Source organism: Schistocerca nitens, chromosome 2 (genome assembly GCF_023898315.1).
Source record: "Schistocerca nitens isolate TAMUIC-IGC-003100 chromosome 2, iqSchNite1.1, whole genome shotgun sequence".
Lineage (NCBI taxonomy): Eukaryota > Metazoa > Arthropoda > Insecta > Orthoptera > Acrididae > Schistocerca > Schistocerca nitens.
In genome coordinates, this window is record NC_064615.1 from 594,150,816 (window position 1) to 594,171,767 (window position 20,952).

General features: G+C 38.2%; 1 protein-coding gene across 9 annotated transcripts in view; it reads right to left on the bottom strand.

The window, feature by feature from the left end:
• The window catches only part of LOC126236662 (uncharacterized), a 295,980-nt gene that overhangs the window by 22,873 nt on the left and 252,155 nt on the right, over positions 1–20,952 (bottom strand). For all 9 annotated transcript variants that reach the window (XM_049946131.1, XM_049946135.1, XM_049946136.1 and 6 more), the window contains one exon: positions 15,578–15,735. In XM_049946131.1, the coding sequence (XP_049802088.1) occupies positions 15,578–15,735 (158 nt within the window). The remainder of the gene's footprint in view (positions 1–15,577; positions 15,736–20,952) is intronic.

Here is a 20,952-nt window from a genome sequence, read left to right on the forward strand (position 1 = left end):
AATTTCAACGGACTGGGAACGTGACGGATGAACGTGCTGGAAAGGTAGGGTGACCGCGTACGGCAACCACAGAGGGCAACGCGCAGCTAGTGCAGCAGGTGATCCAACAGCGGCCTCGGGTTTCCGTTCGCCGTGTTGCAGCTGCGGTCCAAATGACGCCAACGTCCACGTATCGTCTCATGTGCCAGAGTTTACACCTCTATCCATACAAAATTCAAACACGGCAACCCCTCAGCGCCGCTACCATTGCTGCACGAGAGACATTCGCTAACGATATAGTGCACAGGATTGATGACGGCGATATGCATGTGGGCAGCATTTGGTTTACTGACAAAGCTTATTTTTACCTGGACGGCTTCGTCAATAAACAGAACTGGCGCATATGGGGAACCGAAAAGCCCCATGTTGCAGTCACAGCGTCCCTGCATCCTCAAAAAGTACTGGTCTGGGCCGCCATTTCTTCCAAAGGAATCATTGGCCCATTTTTCAGATCCGAAATGATTACTGCATCACGCTATCTGGACATTCTTCATGAATTTGTGGCGGTAGAAACTGCCTTAGACGACACTGCAAACACCTCATGGTTTATGCAAGATGGTGCCCGGCCACATCGCACGGCCGACGTCTTTAATTTCCTGAATGAATATTTCGATGATCGTGTGATTGCTTTGGGCTATCCGAAACATACAGGAGGCGGCGTGGATTGGCCTCCCTATTAGCCAGACATGAACCCCTGTGACTTCTTTCTGTGGGGACACTTGAAAGACCAGGTGTACCGCCAGAATCCAGAAACAATTGAACAGCTGAAGCAGTACATCTCATCTGCATGTGAAGCCATTCCGCCAGACACGTTGTCAAAGGTTTCGGGTAATTTCATTCAGAGACTACGCCATATTATTGCTATGCATGGTGGATATGTGGAAAATATCGTACTATAGAGTTTCCCAGACCGCAGCGCCTTCTGTTGTTGACAATTGTAACTACTGTAATTTCGAAAGTTTGTCTGCCTGAAAATGTACTGTTGTCCCAAGCATATTGCAACAAACGGTGTATTTCTATCGCTGCTCGTTTAGTTTGTATTGGCGTTTCAAATATACCGGTCATTTTTGAAACACCCTGTACAAGAGCAGCACAAACATGCATTGTCAGTTCTTCCACGTGTCAGTGAAGTAGAACACACAGGAAGAAATCCAGGTGATTTAGGTCAGATGAACGAGGAGGCCATACAACTGGACCACCCCATCCAAGCCATTTTCCTGGAAATGTTCTGTCTAAATACTGTCACACATTAATTCCAAAGTGTGGAGGTGCACCATCATGTTGGAAGAACCTCTGCCAAACATGAAGTTGTACATCTTCTAGTGCATTGGGCAAACAGCTTGAGTGGAATGCACAATCAGTCAACCGGTCAGGCAATGAGCAGGGACCCAAATTCCCATCTCCCAATTTCCACCCCAGAGGTTAATGCCAAAGTGAACTTCACAGTTGTGGGTGAAGTGCGGGTTAATGTCACATCAATGGTGGGCACTGTGCACACTGAAGACACTGTCACAAGTCAGTGCTGCTTCTTCTGACTATATTGTACTGTTTATGAAGTTGTGGTTGGCTTACTATTGTTGCTGGAACCATTCACCAAATTGCATCCACAGACAACATCTACAGGATGCAGGTGTTGTGTTAAAGAAAAATGATAGGAGTGCAGCCCATGCTCACACAGCACATCAACGACCATGTGTTGTGAGACACCAAGCTGCATTGCTATGATAAATGTACTCTGCTGGGTTCTTTGTGTACGACTTCCAGAATAGCTTCCTCAGAAGCTGGAGTACGGCGAGTCTGTGGAGGACCTCCGTCATGCAATGGTGGAAGAAGAGGACCTGTCTCTTGAAGGTGAAGGATGATGAAACACATTTTTATCTGGATGATGTCAACCAGAATAGCTAGCAGAAAAATCGTGAGCAGAAACACCAGCCCAGTTATCAAATGCACCGAGGACTAGAACCATATTCACATATTCGTCGTTTGTGCATGTCATACATCTGCCACACTGTTTTAGGATTACAGAAGAAGAAACTACGATATGTGTATGGATGTACATGGAGTCTGTCACAGGTGCATTACTCCATTACCAGCTAGTCAGTGTCTGGTGAACAGCACATACAGTATAAACTTGTCATTAGTCACAGCAGGCTGTTCCACCTAACATGCATCACGTCTCTTACAGCTTTTGTTCTGCGTGACTCATATTGACACTGCTAATTGTGTAACACTCATTTAAGAATTACTCTTTTTTCCTAATAGTAATGGACATCATGTTTCCACATTTCCATCATCAACAACAACAACAACAACAATAATAATAAGGCATCTGCTCCACATGTCAGTGGCAGCCTCAACCAACCTCCTGATCTGGAAAGTCAGGTTGTACTTGGCAGCATGTCATATATCTAACTACTAAACATCATGATGGTACAACAAGAAAAATCTCATTACCCCGGGCCCCAGTCAATAGACTGGGACCGTCATGAGCATTGGATTTCAGGGGCTCACAGACATCATGAGTAGAATTGGAGCATCTCAAACTCCCTCATGACCAAATGCAAACACTACATCGGCACACTCAATGTGAACACACTGATGAAGACAGGAAAGATTAAACAACTCACAGATACTCTCAAAAAATTTCAAATCAAAATATGTGCACTGCAAGAAACATGATTCACAGATGAAGACCATTTCAACATGGAGAACTTTAGAATATACAAAGGAAAACCATCGAGACAACTGAAAAACCTATGGCTTTTTCGCACAGGATTTGCAGTATACAAGTCCATCACGGACAGCATAATCAACTTTTCATCACCAAACGAAAGAATCAGCACCATCACAGTGAAATCAGCCAACAAATCCTACACAATAATCAATGCACATGCACCGACTAATGACTACAACAGGACAAACGCAGACGAAATTGATGACTTCTGGACAACAATGGAAGAAACTATCAGGAAAACTCCTGCACATAGAGTCAGAATAATACTGGGAGACTTCAACGGTAAACTCAGAAAAGAAAAGATGTACCACAGGAAAACATACTCCACACAAGGACACAAACAAAAATGGAAAACACCTGATAGACTTTTTCAAAACCCACGAACTCGGCATTATGTCAACAAAATTCAAGAAACCAACACGGGAACTTACCACATGAAAATTCCCCAGCAGAAAGCATGAACTATAAATCGACCATGTAATAGTCCAGAAAGACTCACAAAAAGAAATTTTGAACATAGACACACATAAAGGCTACTTCAACTCAGACCACCACCTACAACAGATCAGGATTCGTCTTTTTCCCAATAAAAAGCTCCAGAAGAACAAAATTGTTAGACCAGATCCAGAATACTTTACTTTAAACCAGACATAAATATTAGACAAAATCAAAATGGAGAAAATGACAGACTGGACACAACTTTCAGTAAGAATCTGATAGGCCATGAAACTAGCACAAGCATAGCGTACAAGGAAAAACCGTTGGTGAAACCACACATGTGACCAAGCTATTGACCAATGAATCAGTGCATGGAAAAAATTTAGTAGCCATAAATCCCAAGAGAATTGTATGAACTTCCTGAAAACACAGAAACAATCGAGCAAAATCATTCGCAGTGAAAAACGACAGTATGATAAACGGCGACTGACGGAGATCAAATCGGACTTCACGAAGAACAATACAAGAAACTTCTACAGAGCATTCAGAGAAAATATGACTGAATATCAACCACCCAACTTGTGCTTCAGAAGACCGGATGGAACCATAGAAACCAATACCAAAAACAATTGTGACATTCTGGCAAGTACTTTGAAAAACTCCTCAACACAGACCCCCCTATGGAAGAAATGATGACAGAAACAAGCACGTACAATCCAGATAGTGAAACTCCAACTCTAGAAGAAGTTAAAGAAATCAAGTCACTCAAGAATCATAGAGCACCAGGAGAAGATGGCATCATCATGGAAATCTGGAAGTTACAAGACCCAGAACTCACCAAAGACATCCACAGGATCTTGGAAGATATCTGGAAGACCATGAAAATTCCTGGTGACTGGAAAACTGACCTGATACACCCACTACACATAAAAGGTGACAAGACTGACCTGAACAACTACAGAGGAATATCTCTACTACCGGTCACATACAAGACCCTCTATAAAGCTTTAATAAACAGACTAGAATGCCAGACTGACCACTTTATTGGGGAATAGCAAGCAGGTTTCCGTAAAGGGCGGTCTTGTGTGGAACAAATTGGAACCCAAAAATGATTTTACAACACAAACAGAACCTGATCATTACCTTTGTCAACTTCAGAAAGGCCTATGACTCTATCGACTGGAAAACTCTCTTCAAAATTCTAGCAGAATACAAAGTAGACAACAAAACATGGACTATCATAGACCAAACCTTGACCAATATGACCTCCAAAGTAAAGTTCTGTGGGGAACTATCAGAGCCCTTTGAAATTCGCAACGGCCTCTCACCTCTCCTTTTCAATCTAGTGTTATATAAGGTAATAAAAGAATGGGAAACATCACAACAGGGTATAAGCTTAGGAAACCTACAGATTAAATGCCTGGCTTTGGCAGACAATTTGGCAATTGTCACAAAAGGTATAAATGAAACAAAAGATGCTATTGAAAAACTACACAAAATTGCTTCCAAAACAGGACTACAGATTCCTTACAAAAAGACACAGTTTATGAGCACAGAGAAACTCTCATCTCTGAACACAAAGTACGGCATGATTTACAAAATGGCAAACTTCAAATACCTTGGTGAAACACTGCAAACGAGTGGACATAACAGAGACTCAAATGAAGAAAGAAAAACTAAACTGGACAAGGCATACAAAGTAGTGTGGCATCATTACATCAAGAAGTCTATCTCACAAAAAGCCAAATTATGCCACTACGAAATGGTGGAGCTCCCCGAGATACTATACGCAGCAGAGGCCACACTAATCCTAGGGCATACACGTATCAGACAACTAGAAAAAGTACAATGAAAAATACTTAGGAAAATATTTGATGCAACTAACAACAATGTTTATTGGCCACTCACATACACTGAGCCTGCAGCAGTGTGGAGGCTGGAGGAGGTGCAGCCTGCAGTGACTACAATCTGTTTACTCAAGTCTGAAACACGGAATTAACCCATATATGCTTCTGATTGAAACAGGTACTGTGTCTTGGTGTGAGTGCATCAAAATTTCCTAGTTACCATTTACAGATCATGTCCTGACAGAGTAATTTAAACTGTGTTGCAGACTTGATCGTACATTCTGTCCTCTGGTTCTATACAGCAATATGCTTTGCATGTTGGACAGTTGTATGATTACCTTTGCCATCTATGAATTTGACAGATATGTTGAAGTTGCATTATAACTGTAACCTCTTACGAAAGCATATGGTTGATGTGAAGTTGCCTTGTTAAGCTTGTACAATGTTTGCAATAATGTCTGGCCATGCCAAGAATTTCTAGTTTCCTGTAAGTAACACTCAGTTGTATGGTAGTCTGTGAGCTTACCTTATATGTGTATGTTCTGGTGGACTGAGATTCCAGTACCAAGGACTGTGTGATGACACTATTCTGACTGGAAATATCTTGTACCTTATTTTTCCTATGAATGATCTCACCGCAACAATTCAGACAGCCAAGCAGTTCTGAAATTTCTGTTACACCTGTAATGAGTTCAATGATCATCACAGAGTGCTGTGAAATCCTTGTGCGGCTAGGGGAAAGCAACAGGGTAAATGTGATATGGATCTCTAGTAACACAGGAATTAGTGGCAATGAATGAGAGATGGACCTGCTAGGGCAAGGAGAATGACTATAGTGTATTTGAAACTGTTCGCAGGAGAGCGTCTGTAAAGTTTTCAGGTAGGAGACGAGGCACTGGCTGAAGTAAAGCTGTGAGGATGGGGCATGAGTCGTGCTTGGATAGCTCAGTTGGTAGAGCACTTGCCCGCGAAAGGCAAAGGTCCCGAGTTCGAGTCTCAGTCCAGCACACAGTTTCAATCTGCCAGGAAGTTTCATATCAGCACACACTCCGCTGCAGAGTGAAACTCTCATTGTGTGTAGTGTATTTGTTGGACCAGAACCTGCTGTCCAAATCATTGTTAAGGTAATAGTAAAATCTAAATTATGTAGACAGATTGGGAGGCAGCAAACAGAACTTTGGACTAAAAGCCCAAAACATAAATGTGAAAAGCTAATTAATGATGCAACCATGATTAAAGAGAACTTTTATAATCCTGAGCTTGAAGAGGAGGCAGATTAAACTCATGGCAGGTTGAATGAGTGGCCATAGGAATTTCAAGAAACACCTGTACATGGTGGATGCAGGGAAAGAAGTCCATAAGTGTAGACTATATGATACTTCATCACAGTTACTGTTTCTATGTGAAACACTGGAGATGGAGGTAAGAAATCAAATGCAATGCAATTACTCCAGCAAACAAAATGCAATTACTCCTCCATAAGCCACTGGAGACCACAGGTCCCATATCACCAAAAGCTCAAAAACTATACCAAACAATCTCTGACATTTTGTCAGTGGATTTAGAGTTTACTCTGTATATAACTCATTTTGCAAAGATTCAAGAATTAAACTGGGGCAGTATTTCTAGATTTCCTTTTGTAAAGGAACACATAAATGGAGTTCCGTATTACAATGTTTGTTTTGCTGCCCTCAGTTTTATTTCTTGTGTCATCTATGAGTGTCTCATTCTGGACCACCTTAACATATAACTGCACATTCTTTGGGTTTTGTTAGAGCTCTTTTTGTAAGATTCTGCTCCACTAGTCACTTAAGGCTTCACACATTGTCCATCTGACAGACAAACATATAGCATCATATCCCTATGCATTGTTTTATGCCGCTTGTGGACTAGTCACTTTATCTTTAGGATTTTATTTATGAAAACTGTATACAGGAGGATCTCTCCAATTGTTAACCATTTTATAAGGTACACATTTATCCAGAGCTTGGTCAACTATTCTTCTAAATTTGAATTGAGTTTCTCTACATGCTCTTACCCAGAGCTGTCTTTTAAACTACACTATGGGACTTGATATTACTATCTTTTTATCTAGTTTACTGAACTTGTAAATCTTTCCCCTTGGTTTAGTTGTTCTTTTTATTTTTCTAGTCACTGCTGCTACAACTGAATCATGGTCAATAATACAACTTGCAATGTGAGCATTACAAAGAGTTCAAGTTTATTTGTGGATATGATTATATAAAAGCTAATGTGAAAATCATAGCAACAGAGGTGTTGGGTAAAGAAGATAGCAACCACAACCGTGCAGCAGAGTGGTGGTCAGAGGAACTAGAGGTCCTCGTTAGGGAAAAACGAAATGCGTTCCTTCAGTGGTTGAATGATAAATCAGAAGAAACAAGATCAATATACAAGGAAAAGAAGAATAAAGTTATGAAAAAAATAAGGATGGCAAAAAATGAAGCATGGGAAAGAACATGTGCCAAGGTGAATAGCAAATTAGGATTTGGGAGAGCAAAAGAAGCATGGTCAGTATTGAAAGGGCTTCAACAGGATACGAAAAGCAAAACTAATCTCCAACTGAAAACACAAAAGGAATGGGAAGAGTATTTCCAAAAATTATTAAATGAGGACAGAGAAGAATATCTAGAAGAAGGAACAGGGGAAGATAAAGGACATGAAGATGATGAGATCCAGATTTTAGAAAGTGAAGTACTTCAGGCATTGAGAACAGGAAAGAATGGTAAATCACCGGGACCAGGCAATATCAATCTGGAGTGTCTGAAATATGGTGGTGACAAAATTGTGAAACTGATAACACAGCTCTTCAACAAAATGATACATGGAGATTCAATACCCAACGAGATGAAGCTAGGTTACATTAATACAATATTTAAGAAAGGGGATCACAAAATTTGTTCAAACTATCAAGGAATTTGTGTTACAAACACATTAATGAGAATTTTCGTGAAAGTAATTAAAAACAAACTGGAAAAAAATTTTAGAACCAAGAAGAACAATGTGGATTCACGGCTGGGAGATCATGTGTAGACCATATTTTCACATTACGACATATTTTGGAGAAACATAAGGAAAAATCAAAAAATACAGGATTAATTTTCATAGCTCTAGAAAAAGCGTATGACACTGTTCCAAGAAAATTACTTTGGAGAGCACTACATGTGGCAAACATAAACCCTTCCTTGATTAAAATAATACAACAGATGTATAAAGATAACATTTGCCAAGTGAAAGTTGGTAATAAACTTTCACAGAAATTTAGAACAAGCAAAGGCCTTTTACAGGGCTGTCCCATGTCACCATCATTATTTAAAATCTATATAGATATTAGCCTTAGAACATGGTCTCATAAATGTAATAGTATGGGATTAGAAATAAGAGATGGAGTTTACCTACATCATTTATTATTTGCTGATGATCAAGTAGTCGTAGCACAAGACGGGAAGGATGCTAACTATATGTGCAATCAACTAGCAGTAGCAAACAAAACTTGGGGTTTGAAGATTAATTACCAAAAAACAGAATACTTGACTAATAATTCAGATGAGCTATACATTGAAGGAAAGAAAATCAAAAAGATAAACACTTTCTGTTATTTGGGATCCATTTTAGAAATCGAGGGAAAATCAGAGTCAGAAATCAATAAAAGAATTAGTAGAGGACGTAGGGTCATTGGGATGCTTAACTCAGTCTTATGGAGCAGGAATGTAATGAGCATAACTAAAAAATTAATATACAAATCCATATTAGAGAGTGTGGTTCTGTATGGAACGGAGACCTGGACAATTAACATGAAGCACATTAAAAAATTACAAGCTCTAGAGATGGACTTTTAGAGAAGATCGGCAAGAATCTCCAGGAAAGAAAAGATAAGGAACACCGAAGTAATAAGGAGAATGGAAATAAAAGAAAGAATATATGATGTAATGGATAGAAAGAAATTACAGTGGTACGGGCATGTACAATGAATGGAGAAAACCAGAATACCAAAATTGATACTGGAGTGGGAACCGGAGGGGAGAAGAAGAAGACGACCTATGACCACCTGGCTCCAAAATGTACAGCATACAATGAGGAGAATGGGCGCAGAGGAAGAAGACACACAAGATCGAAACACCTGGAGAAATATTTAGAGAATATAGTTTAAGAACGTTTATTGTTGTATTGTAATTTCCAAGTAAATTATTATGTTGGAGATAAGCCTCTGTAATGAGGAAAAGCTCAAAATAATAATAATAATAAAGATGTAATATATTTCTTCCATGGGTGGGCTCCTGAACATTGTGCTCTAAATAGTGTTCAGAGAGAGTGTATCATTTTATATTGCAGAATATCTTGTCACACTCATCACTTACAAAAATCTTATTGGCCCAATCAACTGTTGGAGCTTAAAGTCTCCTTCAACGACAGCAATATGATTGGGGAAATTATGTACTAGCAAGCTGAGATTTTTTCTAAGGTTTCTTGTTACCGCTGTGAGTGTGTTTAGTGATCTATGAGAGAACTGAATTGTAAGTTTTTGCCCACCCTCAATACTGAATCTGGCCCAAATTATCTTGCAAGCAGCTTCAGTTTCTGTCTTGGTGTATTTGTTTTTCCTGTCCACTGCAACAAATACATCATACCCGTTTTCCACTATCCTACCCTTTCAATATGCACTCATATTTAAACCAAAAATGTCACTTCTGTTAATTCTCAGTTTTAGCCAGCTTCACTGCTTTTTACAGGTGCTTCAAAGTCTGGATCTTTGTTGCAACTGCTTTGGTAGCTGATGACAAGGATTATGATAGTCTCTTTTATGTGAGTGCGTGTGTGTGTGTGGGGGGGGGGGGGCATTTCTTTTGGTCTTACACTGATATTTCAGAGTCTCCTGCAACTGTCATGCTCTGGATCAGACAGAGAGTGCTCAAATCTAAGAAACCCTTCTGTGCACTCCACACACAGTCAGCTCCTCAGGTAGCAGTCTCTGATGTGTTGTGCAACCACGGCCAATTTAGGGGGACTTTACAATTTTCTCCTCTGTTATTCCATTCACGAAATTCATTGCCTAATTTGTCACAGAACTTTTGATGTCTCTGGTTCTAACTTTCCATTTAACTCAGAACCAATGAGCCACAATCAGTTCTGGGGACAATTGAGTAGATTGTGAGCTTCACTGAAATTCCACGAATGTGCTGATCTTCTCAATTCTCTTTGCCAGTCATTGGAATGATCCAAGTTGGACTTCAGATTAGATATGACAGGCATCTTGTTTTCCAACATATACCTTAATCTGTAGCAGGTTGCACCTCTTTTCCTCAATCAGTGCCTGCACAGTCTATTCGATATTTTGAATGAAGCCCCTGTGTACACATATCAGATAATCCTTCCCATCCCTTGTTGCCATTTCCCTAAGGTCATTTCCCTTCAGGATAGAAAAGGCAACACCCAAGCCCCTGCAGCTGAATTAAATTATTTTTTTCTCAACAGCAGTCAATTCTCAAGTTGTGATAAAATATCAATTGCAAAATAATATCATCTAAAAAGATATATTTTCTGTAAAATATGTTTCTACACACAAAGTATAGAAAGCAACCATGTGAGAATCCCTTTGGAGGTACTAGTTAAATATGGAGTAAGCACACACATGATTAAAAACATTGTTTTACATTATTACCGTATGTCAGTTCTAACAAACATCTTCATTCTCTGTCCTATTAGTGGTACACCTCCTACTGAGTGGAAGCAAAGCTTGATTCAGCCAATAACTCAGAAACACTACCAGCCTTGGAGTAAACTGTTCATGAATAGCTGAGAGATTACCTTAAAACTTATAACATCCATGAAAAATACTAATCAGGCTTTGAAAACACCACAGTGTGGCACCTGCATAATCAAAGTGACTGACATCAAAAATGTCTTTGACAGATGTAAAGTCATAATTTATAATTTTAACACTGATTAACCTCAGGAAGGCATTTGATGTGCTCAATTTGACATATTACTTATTAAAATGAAACAACTTAATTTCTCAAACAGTGCAATACTATATTTTGACAGGTACCTCAAAAGGAGATGTCAAAGAGTCATCTGTCGGTCAGAGAACTCATCACAAGAAAACGTCTTTATGATTTATCGTGCAAAATGATCCATGGAAAATGAATCTAACCCACTAACTGTGGTCACTGGAATTGCTAAAAGTTCAAACTCTGGACCACTGCTTTTCTAATTCTATATCAATATTTCATGAGTGCTTTACTCTCTTAACTACTCAAGTGCTGGTGGTATCCAATTGTACACAAGCACCAGCACTAAGAAAATTACTGCCGCTCGATCAAGTGTGAATCGCAATCTTTCTCTATGAAAAGTACAAACCATGGGTCTTGAACTAAACCCTAAGAAGTCACAGGTCATCCTCACATCTCATCAAAAGTTGATTAGTCAATATTTTTGTGTAAGGCCCTTCTATTCTTGTCAATGGTAGCCAGTAAACATTTCAAGAAACAGGAGTAATCTTGGATGAGCATCTAAACTGGAATGGACAAATTTATGCAGGTAAAAGAAAATCTCTCTCCTATCTTCATAAAATACAAACATTAAGAAAAATATGTCCAGTTTTTAGTCTTGCTTAGTATTTACCACTGTCATATAGTTCGACATGGCACTGATAAGGAAAACTCCACATGGCACCATCCGGAAATGAATGCTCACATAAGATATCTGTGGATTATATCAGACCTTCCTATGCTCAGTTGGATGGATGTTAATTGGTAGATGGCATGATTTTCAAATGCTCTATTTCCTTCATCAGTTTCCTAGTCATTGGTGTGTTCAAAACCTCTTCTAATACATCAGACTTCTGTCATCATACTATAAGTACAATAAAAGATAAAATACATCTAGCATCTTGGCTGCACCTTTGCATAACACTAACTCTTTCTCCATTTCCTTCTCCTTTTCAGCCACACACCTGTGGAACAAATTATCCTGTAACCTGTGTCTTATCCAGAACCTATCTGCATTCAAGAGAAGATTAAAGCTTCATTTTTTTAATAATTGGTATAGCTTCCCTCACTATACTTTTCTCATTGCTTTCTATTTTCTTCTTTCCATCTTTCTGCTAATTTTACCCTAATATTCCTGGCATGCTTCCCTTTGTTCTTCAAGATGGTTGTTTCCATTTCATGCTCAATATTTTGATAAGTGACCTACCCATCTTTTTCAGGTACTGTGAGTTTTGTTGTTATGTGTACTCACTGTCTGGATTCCAATGAGACTATTGATCTTACTCCACTATTTATAGCTCAGCTTGATTTCTGATACACACTACACCCTTTGTTGCTCTTTTGTTTTTAAGAGCTCGTACTGATATTATGTGAAATGTAAATTCATTCAGTGTTTTCCAACTATAGTGGATGTGTTTGCCAAGATTTTAATAAATTTAAATTGAAACCTCCATCCCTATTTATTTTCTTTATTTTGACAGACTCCTTAATTATGCTGTACCAGAAGCTTGCATTTGCACTGCAGTATTGGTCTCATCATACTTCATGACTATTACAAGGCAGTGTTTGGTGACATCTAATTTACTTGGCTGAATATGTCTTTGACATTCCTTGCATCTCTGCTTGACTGTTCTGATAGTCTGCAAACGTAAGATGTGCCCATTCACATGGAATGCAATACACAACCAGTTTTTGGAGACATAGATCATCTTTAACACTATACAGAATACTTTTTGTCTTATCTGAAGGGGGTGAAATACAATGGATGCCATGTGTCTGTAGGAGTCTACCAATTTACAATTTTGCTGGATTTTAGGCCAGCAGAAAGCAGATAATCAATTTTTGAATTCTCTTCCTCAGTCTCAGTTTCAACCCTTCTCTCAGGCATTCTTGATTTTGACTGCCTCACCTATTCAGTTTGATGATCTGAGTACCCATTCTTCCGTAACACTATATTTAGGTGTTGTAATTCTTTGTCATCAGAGTTTTTAGTATTGAATTTTTTTGTGATGGATGGTGATGCCTCAAGACATGGAGACAGAGGTCAATGTGTATAGGTTTTTTCTATACATTGTGACCGAAGGATCCTACTGTTCTTCTCTTAACTAACACATTGAGCAAAGGATACTTAGCCTTCTGTTTCAACTTCCTTCATGAATTTAATATTAAAATGTGTGGAATTTAAATGCTCCAGGAACTCTTTAATCTTTTCTGCACCATGTGGCCACACTTTTTACGTGTCATCTATGTACCAATAGAAACACATTGGTTTCAACTTGGCGGATTATAGTGCTTCAAAGCAGTTCATGAATAGGTTCATCACAACATGCAATAACTAACTACCCAATCCTATGCCATCAGTTTGTTCATAATATTTTTTGTCAAATGGTAAATAAGTAGATGTCACAACACATATAAAATGTTAGATTAGAGATAAGATTCGATTAGTTTTTCGTTCCATAGATCTATATATTGTGTTCTGTTACACAGTCGTCAAATTTTTCTGAGGTTAGTTCCAAAGAATCAGAAAGTTGAACTCTTGTAAAGAGGGAGACTACATTGAAACTGAGCATAATATCTGTATCCTCAGACTGCAGTTGACTACAGCAGTTTACAAAATCAGTGGAGGAGCAGATGTGGTGTTTGCACTTCCCCACATATACCCTGAGAACCTATTTCAGGTATTTTTCCAGGTATATAGGTGCACCAATATTACTAACTATGAGTCTTAGAGGAATAGCTTCATTGTGTACCTTAGGAAGGCAGTAGAGCTGTAGTGGCACTGCTGCTCATGTTTTAAGACCTTTAATGATGTTAGGTATAAAAGCTGGCCAGCCATCATATTCACCAGAGATAGAAAATGCTGAGAGAATTAATGTTACACAGAATATCAGTATGAGATCTGAAAAATAAAAGAACGTCAAAGGGCAAAATAGGTGTCAGGAATCAAATTCAGCTATAAATAATGGTGTGAGACCAACAATAGCTCACAGACTGGAGGATTCCAGGCAGTGAGTACATACAACAGCAATACTCGCAGCACCTGTAGAGCACAGCTGGATCTGCCACCACAATATTGTTGGTAAAATGGAAACAACAATTTTACAGAACATGCAGAAGTGCACTACTAATGAACTGCACCAAGAAAACCTGAGAGATCATGTTACCCTAATATTCCTTGCTCTTCTTCTGACCAGTCAATTTCTTCTTCACACTGATTCCTTCTGTACTGTTCGTCATTCACTTCTACTACATGTGGCTACTCATATTTGACAAAATGTAATGAGGAAATTGCTTACTGGTAATAAGATTGATATTCTTAAATTACATACATACATCACTATACATTTTGTCACAATTATTATTATTATTATTATTATTATTATTATTATTATTACTATCATCATTACATACTGCTCACGTACCACAGAAACTGCAATGGGTACTCACTGAGGATGTCTCGTTAGACATAATAAAGGACTTGACGTCCCTAATCTTACAAGATGAAATACATGAGTAAATAAATAAATGAAAGTTGTTTGCTGTACATTTAAACTGTCAACAATTAATATGCCCCTACCCTTGTACACTTGTTTCCTTGTAACATGTGTCAGAGCAAGTTGTTAACCTTATATATAGCCACACTGGATTCTCAGCACATTACTGTTTATCATTTAGGTATCTGAATTTTGTCCTATATTGAATATAGTTTCCATAATTCCATTATTATGAGTATGATACAAAGTGGAATGACAAATAATAGAACATTATTGAAGTATTAATGTGCAGAGCAGAGGTTTATTTACACACAGTGAAATTCATGCTTCAAATAGCTTAACAAATGTGCTACTGGAATGAGAAACATGGAAAAAATTATGTAGCATAGTCTACCTCCTAATAGTTGATGAAAAATTGAACTAGCAACCAAAAGTGTTTAAAGATTATTTTTAAATGAAGTATTTTTTTCAACATTTGATATTGTGTAGAAGATCCTATAGGATGAAATATAGCTCTCATGTTTTATCACGTGTAGTGATCATGGCACCTTTCATGCATCTGGTAATGAACATTGTCACTAACTAAATGATTCAATATATTCTTGGAAGCAGTTGTCAGTACCTCAGATTGCTTTAAAAGACTATGACATGAGTTCCCTGAGACACTCTACACACTTATCCAGACAACAAGGAATACTTTGGTATTCGTAAATGTCTCCAGAAGATGAACCCATAGCATACATGGTAAAAGAAGTTAGAAAATTAAGCAAAATTTGATTGACTGATATTTTTAATACTCTAAATTTTTTAATGAACAAATTAACTGCAAATAATGCAATGGAGCTGCAATGATGGTACAAAACATTAAGTAACTCATGTGATGTAGAATGACAGTTATCATTAAAACTATTCTTCTACAGTCACACTGAAGGTACAGTTGTTTTCAGTTGTGAACATTCATATGTATCACAGAAATGACATGTACAGATCTAGTATTAATTTCCATTTGATACTCACCTTTTCTTTTGATTTTGCTATATCAGTGTCAGCAAACAACACATCAATTCCACAACAGTGAGTCATAAGTTTCACAACACCCATAATTATTTGGACATGCATATCATGCACTGGGTTGTAGACAAGGAGGACTGTTGGGCGCCTGTAGCTGTTACCATCTAAAAAATTGAAACAAAGATATTAATCTGTGAAAAAAGCTACAGGAAATTGTTGATGCTAAATCATTGCTATGATACTTGTATCTAAAGCCATTAAGACTCTTAAGCAAACATGGAAAATTATAACAGCTTTCAGTTTTCTCCCAGTTTAATGTTCATTTGCAGGTGTACAGATTGTTTATGTTTTGATTTAGGTAACATACATAACTGCTCCATGTCTTATCTTCTTCCAGCCCTCCATGCCCTAACAATTTTCTTGAGTTTCTGATCCATTCTTCAATAAGCATGTTGTCAAGGTTAATGCATATATTCATCAGTTTGGTTGCCCTTTCATTCTACCAAATGGAATCTATCACCTCCTTCATTATCTTATCATTTGTCATACTCTTCCCATGTCATGATAAGCATATTCAAGATTTGATGAAGTTTGTTGTATCTTAAGAAAACTACCAATGAGTTTGTAATTCAGTATCATGCCCTGTCTCTATTCCTTTGTCAACTCAGGGCTTCACTGCTTCCTCCCCCCCCCCCCTCTCCTTCTCCCCTGCCCCACCCTCCCCACTTACAAGGGCTATTCATAACTTAACTTCCAACTGGCTATTAAAAACAGAAAAAAATATATAAATTCTTTTATCTACAATCTTTTCTCACATGTTGACATAATTTCCCCTCATAGTTACAAACCTACCATACCATAACACTGGCTTCTTTATTTCTCCATCAAAGAATGGTGTTGCCCAACACTTCAATCAGTCATTGATAGCATCCATGAGGCCACTGTTGGTCATGAAGTACTAAGCAGCAAGCCAGGCCTTTGTCCTGGGGAAGACATCTATGTCACTTGGCGCCATGTTTGGGCTATAGGGAGGATGTTGAAAAATTTTCCAGTAAAAAATTCTGAGTTTTCTTTCATTCAATTTGCAGTTTGGGGCCATACATTGTTGTGAAGGAGAAGGATTCATTCAGTAATCATCACACACTATTTATTTTGGATTCACCTTTGAAGTTTTGTAAGAGTAACAATAAACCTGTGATTTCCTTTGCAATTTCAAAAAACTGTAACCAACATATTGCAGTTTGACAGTGTCTGCTTGAATTTCTTGAGTATACTGAGAGACTGATAGTGCATCCACTGTTTGAACTGTTCCTTAGTCTGAGTTCAGATACTGCACCTCTGTCTCATCCCTACTCAGAAATTCCTTCCCCTCTAAATAGTAATGCTGAAGAAATGTCAAAGCTGAACCCATTCTTTCAGATTTGTGCGTATCAGTTAGAAATTTCAGAACACACCATGCTTAAGGCTTAAAAGTAACATAATTTTATGTGATAATGTTAAAGAGTGTTGTTATCAAAATCTGAGACAAATGTTCAGAAATTTCAGAAACTGTAAACTGATATCACATACAATTTCATCAAGTTGTTTAATGTGTTCATCAATCACATCTGAATGTCTTCCTCAACTACTTTCATCAGCCATATCGGTGTGACCAGCCTTGAATTTTCTGCATCGCTTTCTCACTCATAACCCCATCCCCATACACACAACACAACTAATGATGAATCTCAATAGCATTGGTTCCTACTGCTTGCAGAAAGGGAATGGCAGAAAGTATCTCAGAATTGGTGGGTGGCTCTATAATATTATCCAATTCAGTCACTTGCTGCTACACACTGTCAAACAAAACAGACAGCTGACTGGCACAACATGACCTCCAGAGTCTTCTTTTCCAACCACAAAATGCTTTAAAGCTACAATTACTTGTTTACATTTAATAGCCAATCAGAGGTTTATGAAATGCCCTCAAATATCCTCTATGCAGTTTTGATTCTCTTTTGTTGTGGTATATTGTTCTGCAGTGACTGGTTTCAATATGAGAAGTGCTCTTTGAATTTTATTGTTATTTGTTGTTTCTTAAAATCCAGAAAGAATATTTCACTCTACAGTAGATCATGTGCAAAATAATAATGACTTGGTATAAGCTAACCATGACTACAACCAAACAGAAGAACTCTTTGGTCTTCTCAAGACACTGACACAAGTCCTGACTTTCATCTCTGAATTTGTTCATAACATTACTGCAGTAGTTTGCCATCCTATATTCTAGCCTTTACTATTGTAAATCTTTCAGGCTACTGCAATGACAAACTGAAGTCTTAAGATCAGACACTTATAGTGGAAGTGAAAATGCCTCAAAGGCTGTCTACATCACTTTAAAAGGAATCTACACCTCTGACTTGTACTTCGGGTTCCAGATACATTTTTTTAACAATTGCTTGTCATAATATTTGTTCTAAAAGTAATTTATTAGTTGATTTACACTCATCTTCATCTTATGATGCTACTGTTTTGAATGGTCGGTTATCCTTGTGTTTATGTTTTGCATTGAAGTCTCTCAACTGAATGTGTTTACATCTCATGGCAAGCAGTTAGTCTTGGAGCAGATCTGAAAGCTAAGTACTGATAAATCTTTTAGTGCGTTGCAATCAGTTATTTATCTTAGAGGTTTTCAAATGATATTTCTTGCTGTTTCTTGTGAAATAGCTGTAGATAAAACTTTTGAAAACTTCACCCACTGTGTAGTAATCTGTTTTGCTGAGTGCACCAGTGGGCACTTGAAATTTTTGTTTTAGACAAGTAGTCATGTGAAGTCTTTGTAGTAGTAGCATTAGTAGTTGCGTTGTAGTGTGATTAGTGTAGTGTAACATGGTATTCTTCGAAATACATGTTACACCTTTATCCTCTTAGGCTGACGATAGATGTTCACAGTAACTGAAAATATATTTTAGATAGTTTTAAGTTGGAAAGTGGGAAACATACTTTGGTTTAAAATGGGTACAGATGGGGTGCAAAAGCCACCTGTTCCAGACATGGCAAGGCACAATGGGGATTGCATGTCTCAACATGCTGTGGTGGCTCGCTTGTGCTTTGGCTTCATGGCTTGGTGGTGTATTGGAAGTCTCAGAGGAAAAGAGGATGGCAAGAATGAAAATGACAGAATGGCTGAAAATCAGTTCTGAGAATTGTTACTTCTGATTTAGTGATCTATATTACAAGCATTACATGCACATGTTGTGACTTACTGAAGACTATTCATTATCAAAGAATTGTTTGCTGTAAATTGTAATCAAGTTTAAGATTTTGTTGTAAATATGGAAGAGCTCACGCAGAACTGCATTTGTCATTCAGTAGCTTGCATAGATTCAAGCTCTCTTTTAGCACCTGTACATCATAAAAAGGTGAAGAAGCCTGACAGCATGTCCCCGTGGCACTGCACAGTAAAATCATCATAAAAGTAATAAACTTCAACAAAGGAGATCAGAAATTATTTAAGAGGTAAAACAAACACACACACATCAGTGTGACAGATCATGCAGGGAGTGTAACCACACAACCAACCAAATAGTAACACTTCAGTAGTAATAGTTATATTCTTTCTAGAGAGTAAAATTTGTAATCACTGTCATTAGATTATAAAATTGTTTTACTGTAGTAATAATGTGATATTTGTGCAAAGTATTTTTATTTAGCTGAATGGAGTGAGGAATCCAAGGGGCATTCTGTTGAGATCCTGTACTGGAATTGCAGGATATGCAGCAAACATAAATAAATTGAGGAGCAGAAGTGTGTAAGATCAGGAAATGCAAGTTAGGAACTAGATAGGATCAGAAGGGGAGAAAGGGACTGGGATTGGGAAGTGGCAGTTGGTTATAAGGCTGCTAAGAGAATGACATATTCAGACAATTTCATTTTGTGTATCACCAACGTATTTGACCAACATTACAGTTTAGTGCAGAGCAGTCTCTTGCAGCTGTAAGTGTAGGAAACATGCAGCATATATCCACAGTTAAGAAGTCAGATATAAATTCAAATAGAAAGGAGAAGACTCTGCTGTTAGATAGTTCTCATGGGAGTGGTGAGGCCAGCAATTGCAGGAAATGTTGTACAGTGAGTACCAGGTCACCAGCACTGTAAAGCCTACTGTAGGGTTGGTTCACATGATGGGTAACATATGGGAGTCATGCAGGAAGTTTACAAAAGAGGATCAAATAGTGATTGTGGGTGGAGCTGGGAATAGTCTTAACTGGTACAAGGAGTAGGGCACAGGAGTTGCCCTGGAAAAGACTGCTACTCATATTGGTGGCAGAAATGTGTAACTCATCCGGCTGTTTCAGCATCATGATCATCCTCATCTTAATACTGTTGTTAGGCATATTAACATGAGTCTTGAGAAGGCACTGATGGTGAAAGGTATGCCTCACATTGCAGTGGTGCCATTTGAGTCTATCAATGAATTTTGCATTCCACTAGGCACGGCTTGTAACTCAATAGGTATGGGAAGAGGACATTGGCATAGTTTATTGTTGATAGTGTAGTGGGAATGTGGGGGATCACTCAGGGGAAAATTCCTACAGTAGTTGGCATTACAGCTGCATATTTTTCGACTAAAGTCAGCTGATAGGTATCCTTGCTTAAGGGAAGTCTCTGTCTTCAAAAAAGGACAGGCATCAAAATCCAGAAGGAATTAGCATACATTTCCAACTCATAAGGGTACTGGAGATAAGGTTAAGGAACTTAAATATGTTGGCCCTGGCATTATTGGTATATCACAGTACCATTTAAATAATGTGCCAATTCATAAACTTCCTATACCAAGATACTGATTAGCTGGCTATTTTTCAAGGACCTCTTTGCATAGTGTGCTTGTATGTGAAAAATAGTATTTCTTTTGAATAATAGTACCAGTAATAATAACAGTTTTTCAAGGCAATCTTGTTTTCACACATAGACCTACACAGCAAAACAATAAACTCTGTCATCTTTTTTGTCATACTGAATACATGTATATTTTGTGTCTGTGTATGTATGGTTGGATATGGGTGTGTGTGCGAGTGTATACCTGTCCTTTTTTCCCCTTAAGGTAAGTCTTTCCGCTCCCGGGATTGGAATGACTCCTTACCCTCTCCCTTAAAACCCACATCCTTTCGTCTTTCCCTCTCCTTCCCTCTTTCCTGATGAAGCAACCGTTGGTTGCGAAAGCTAGAATTTTGTATGATTGTGTTTGTTTGTGTGTCTATCGACCTGCCAGCGCTTTCGTATGGTAAGCCACATCATCTTTGTTATTACACAATGTTTTAGAAAAGTTCTGCCTCTGAGGCTGCCATTTTCAGTACTGATATTATTTTTTGCGGAGTTACCAGAAATAGTAACAGGGATTT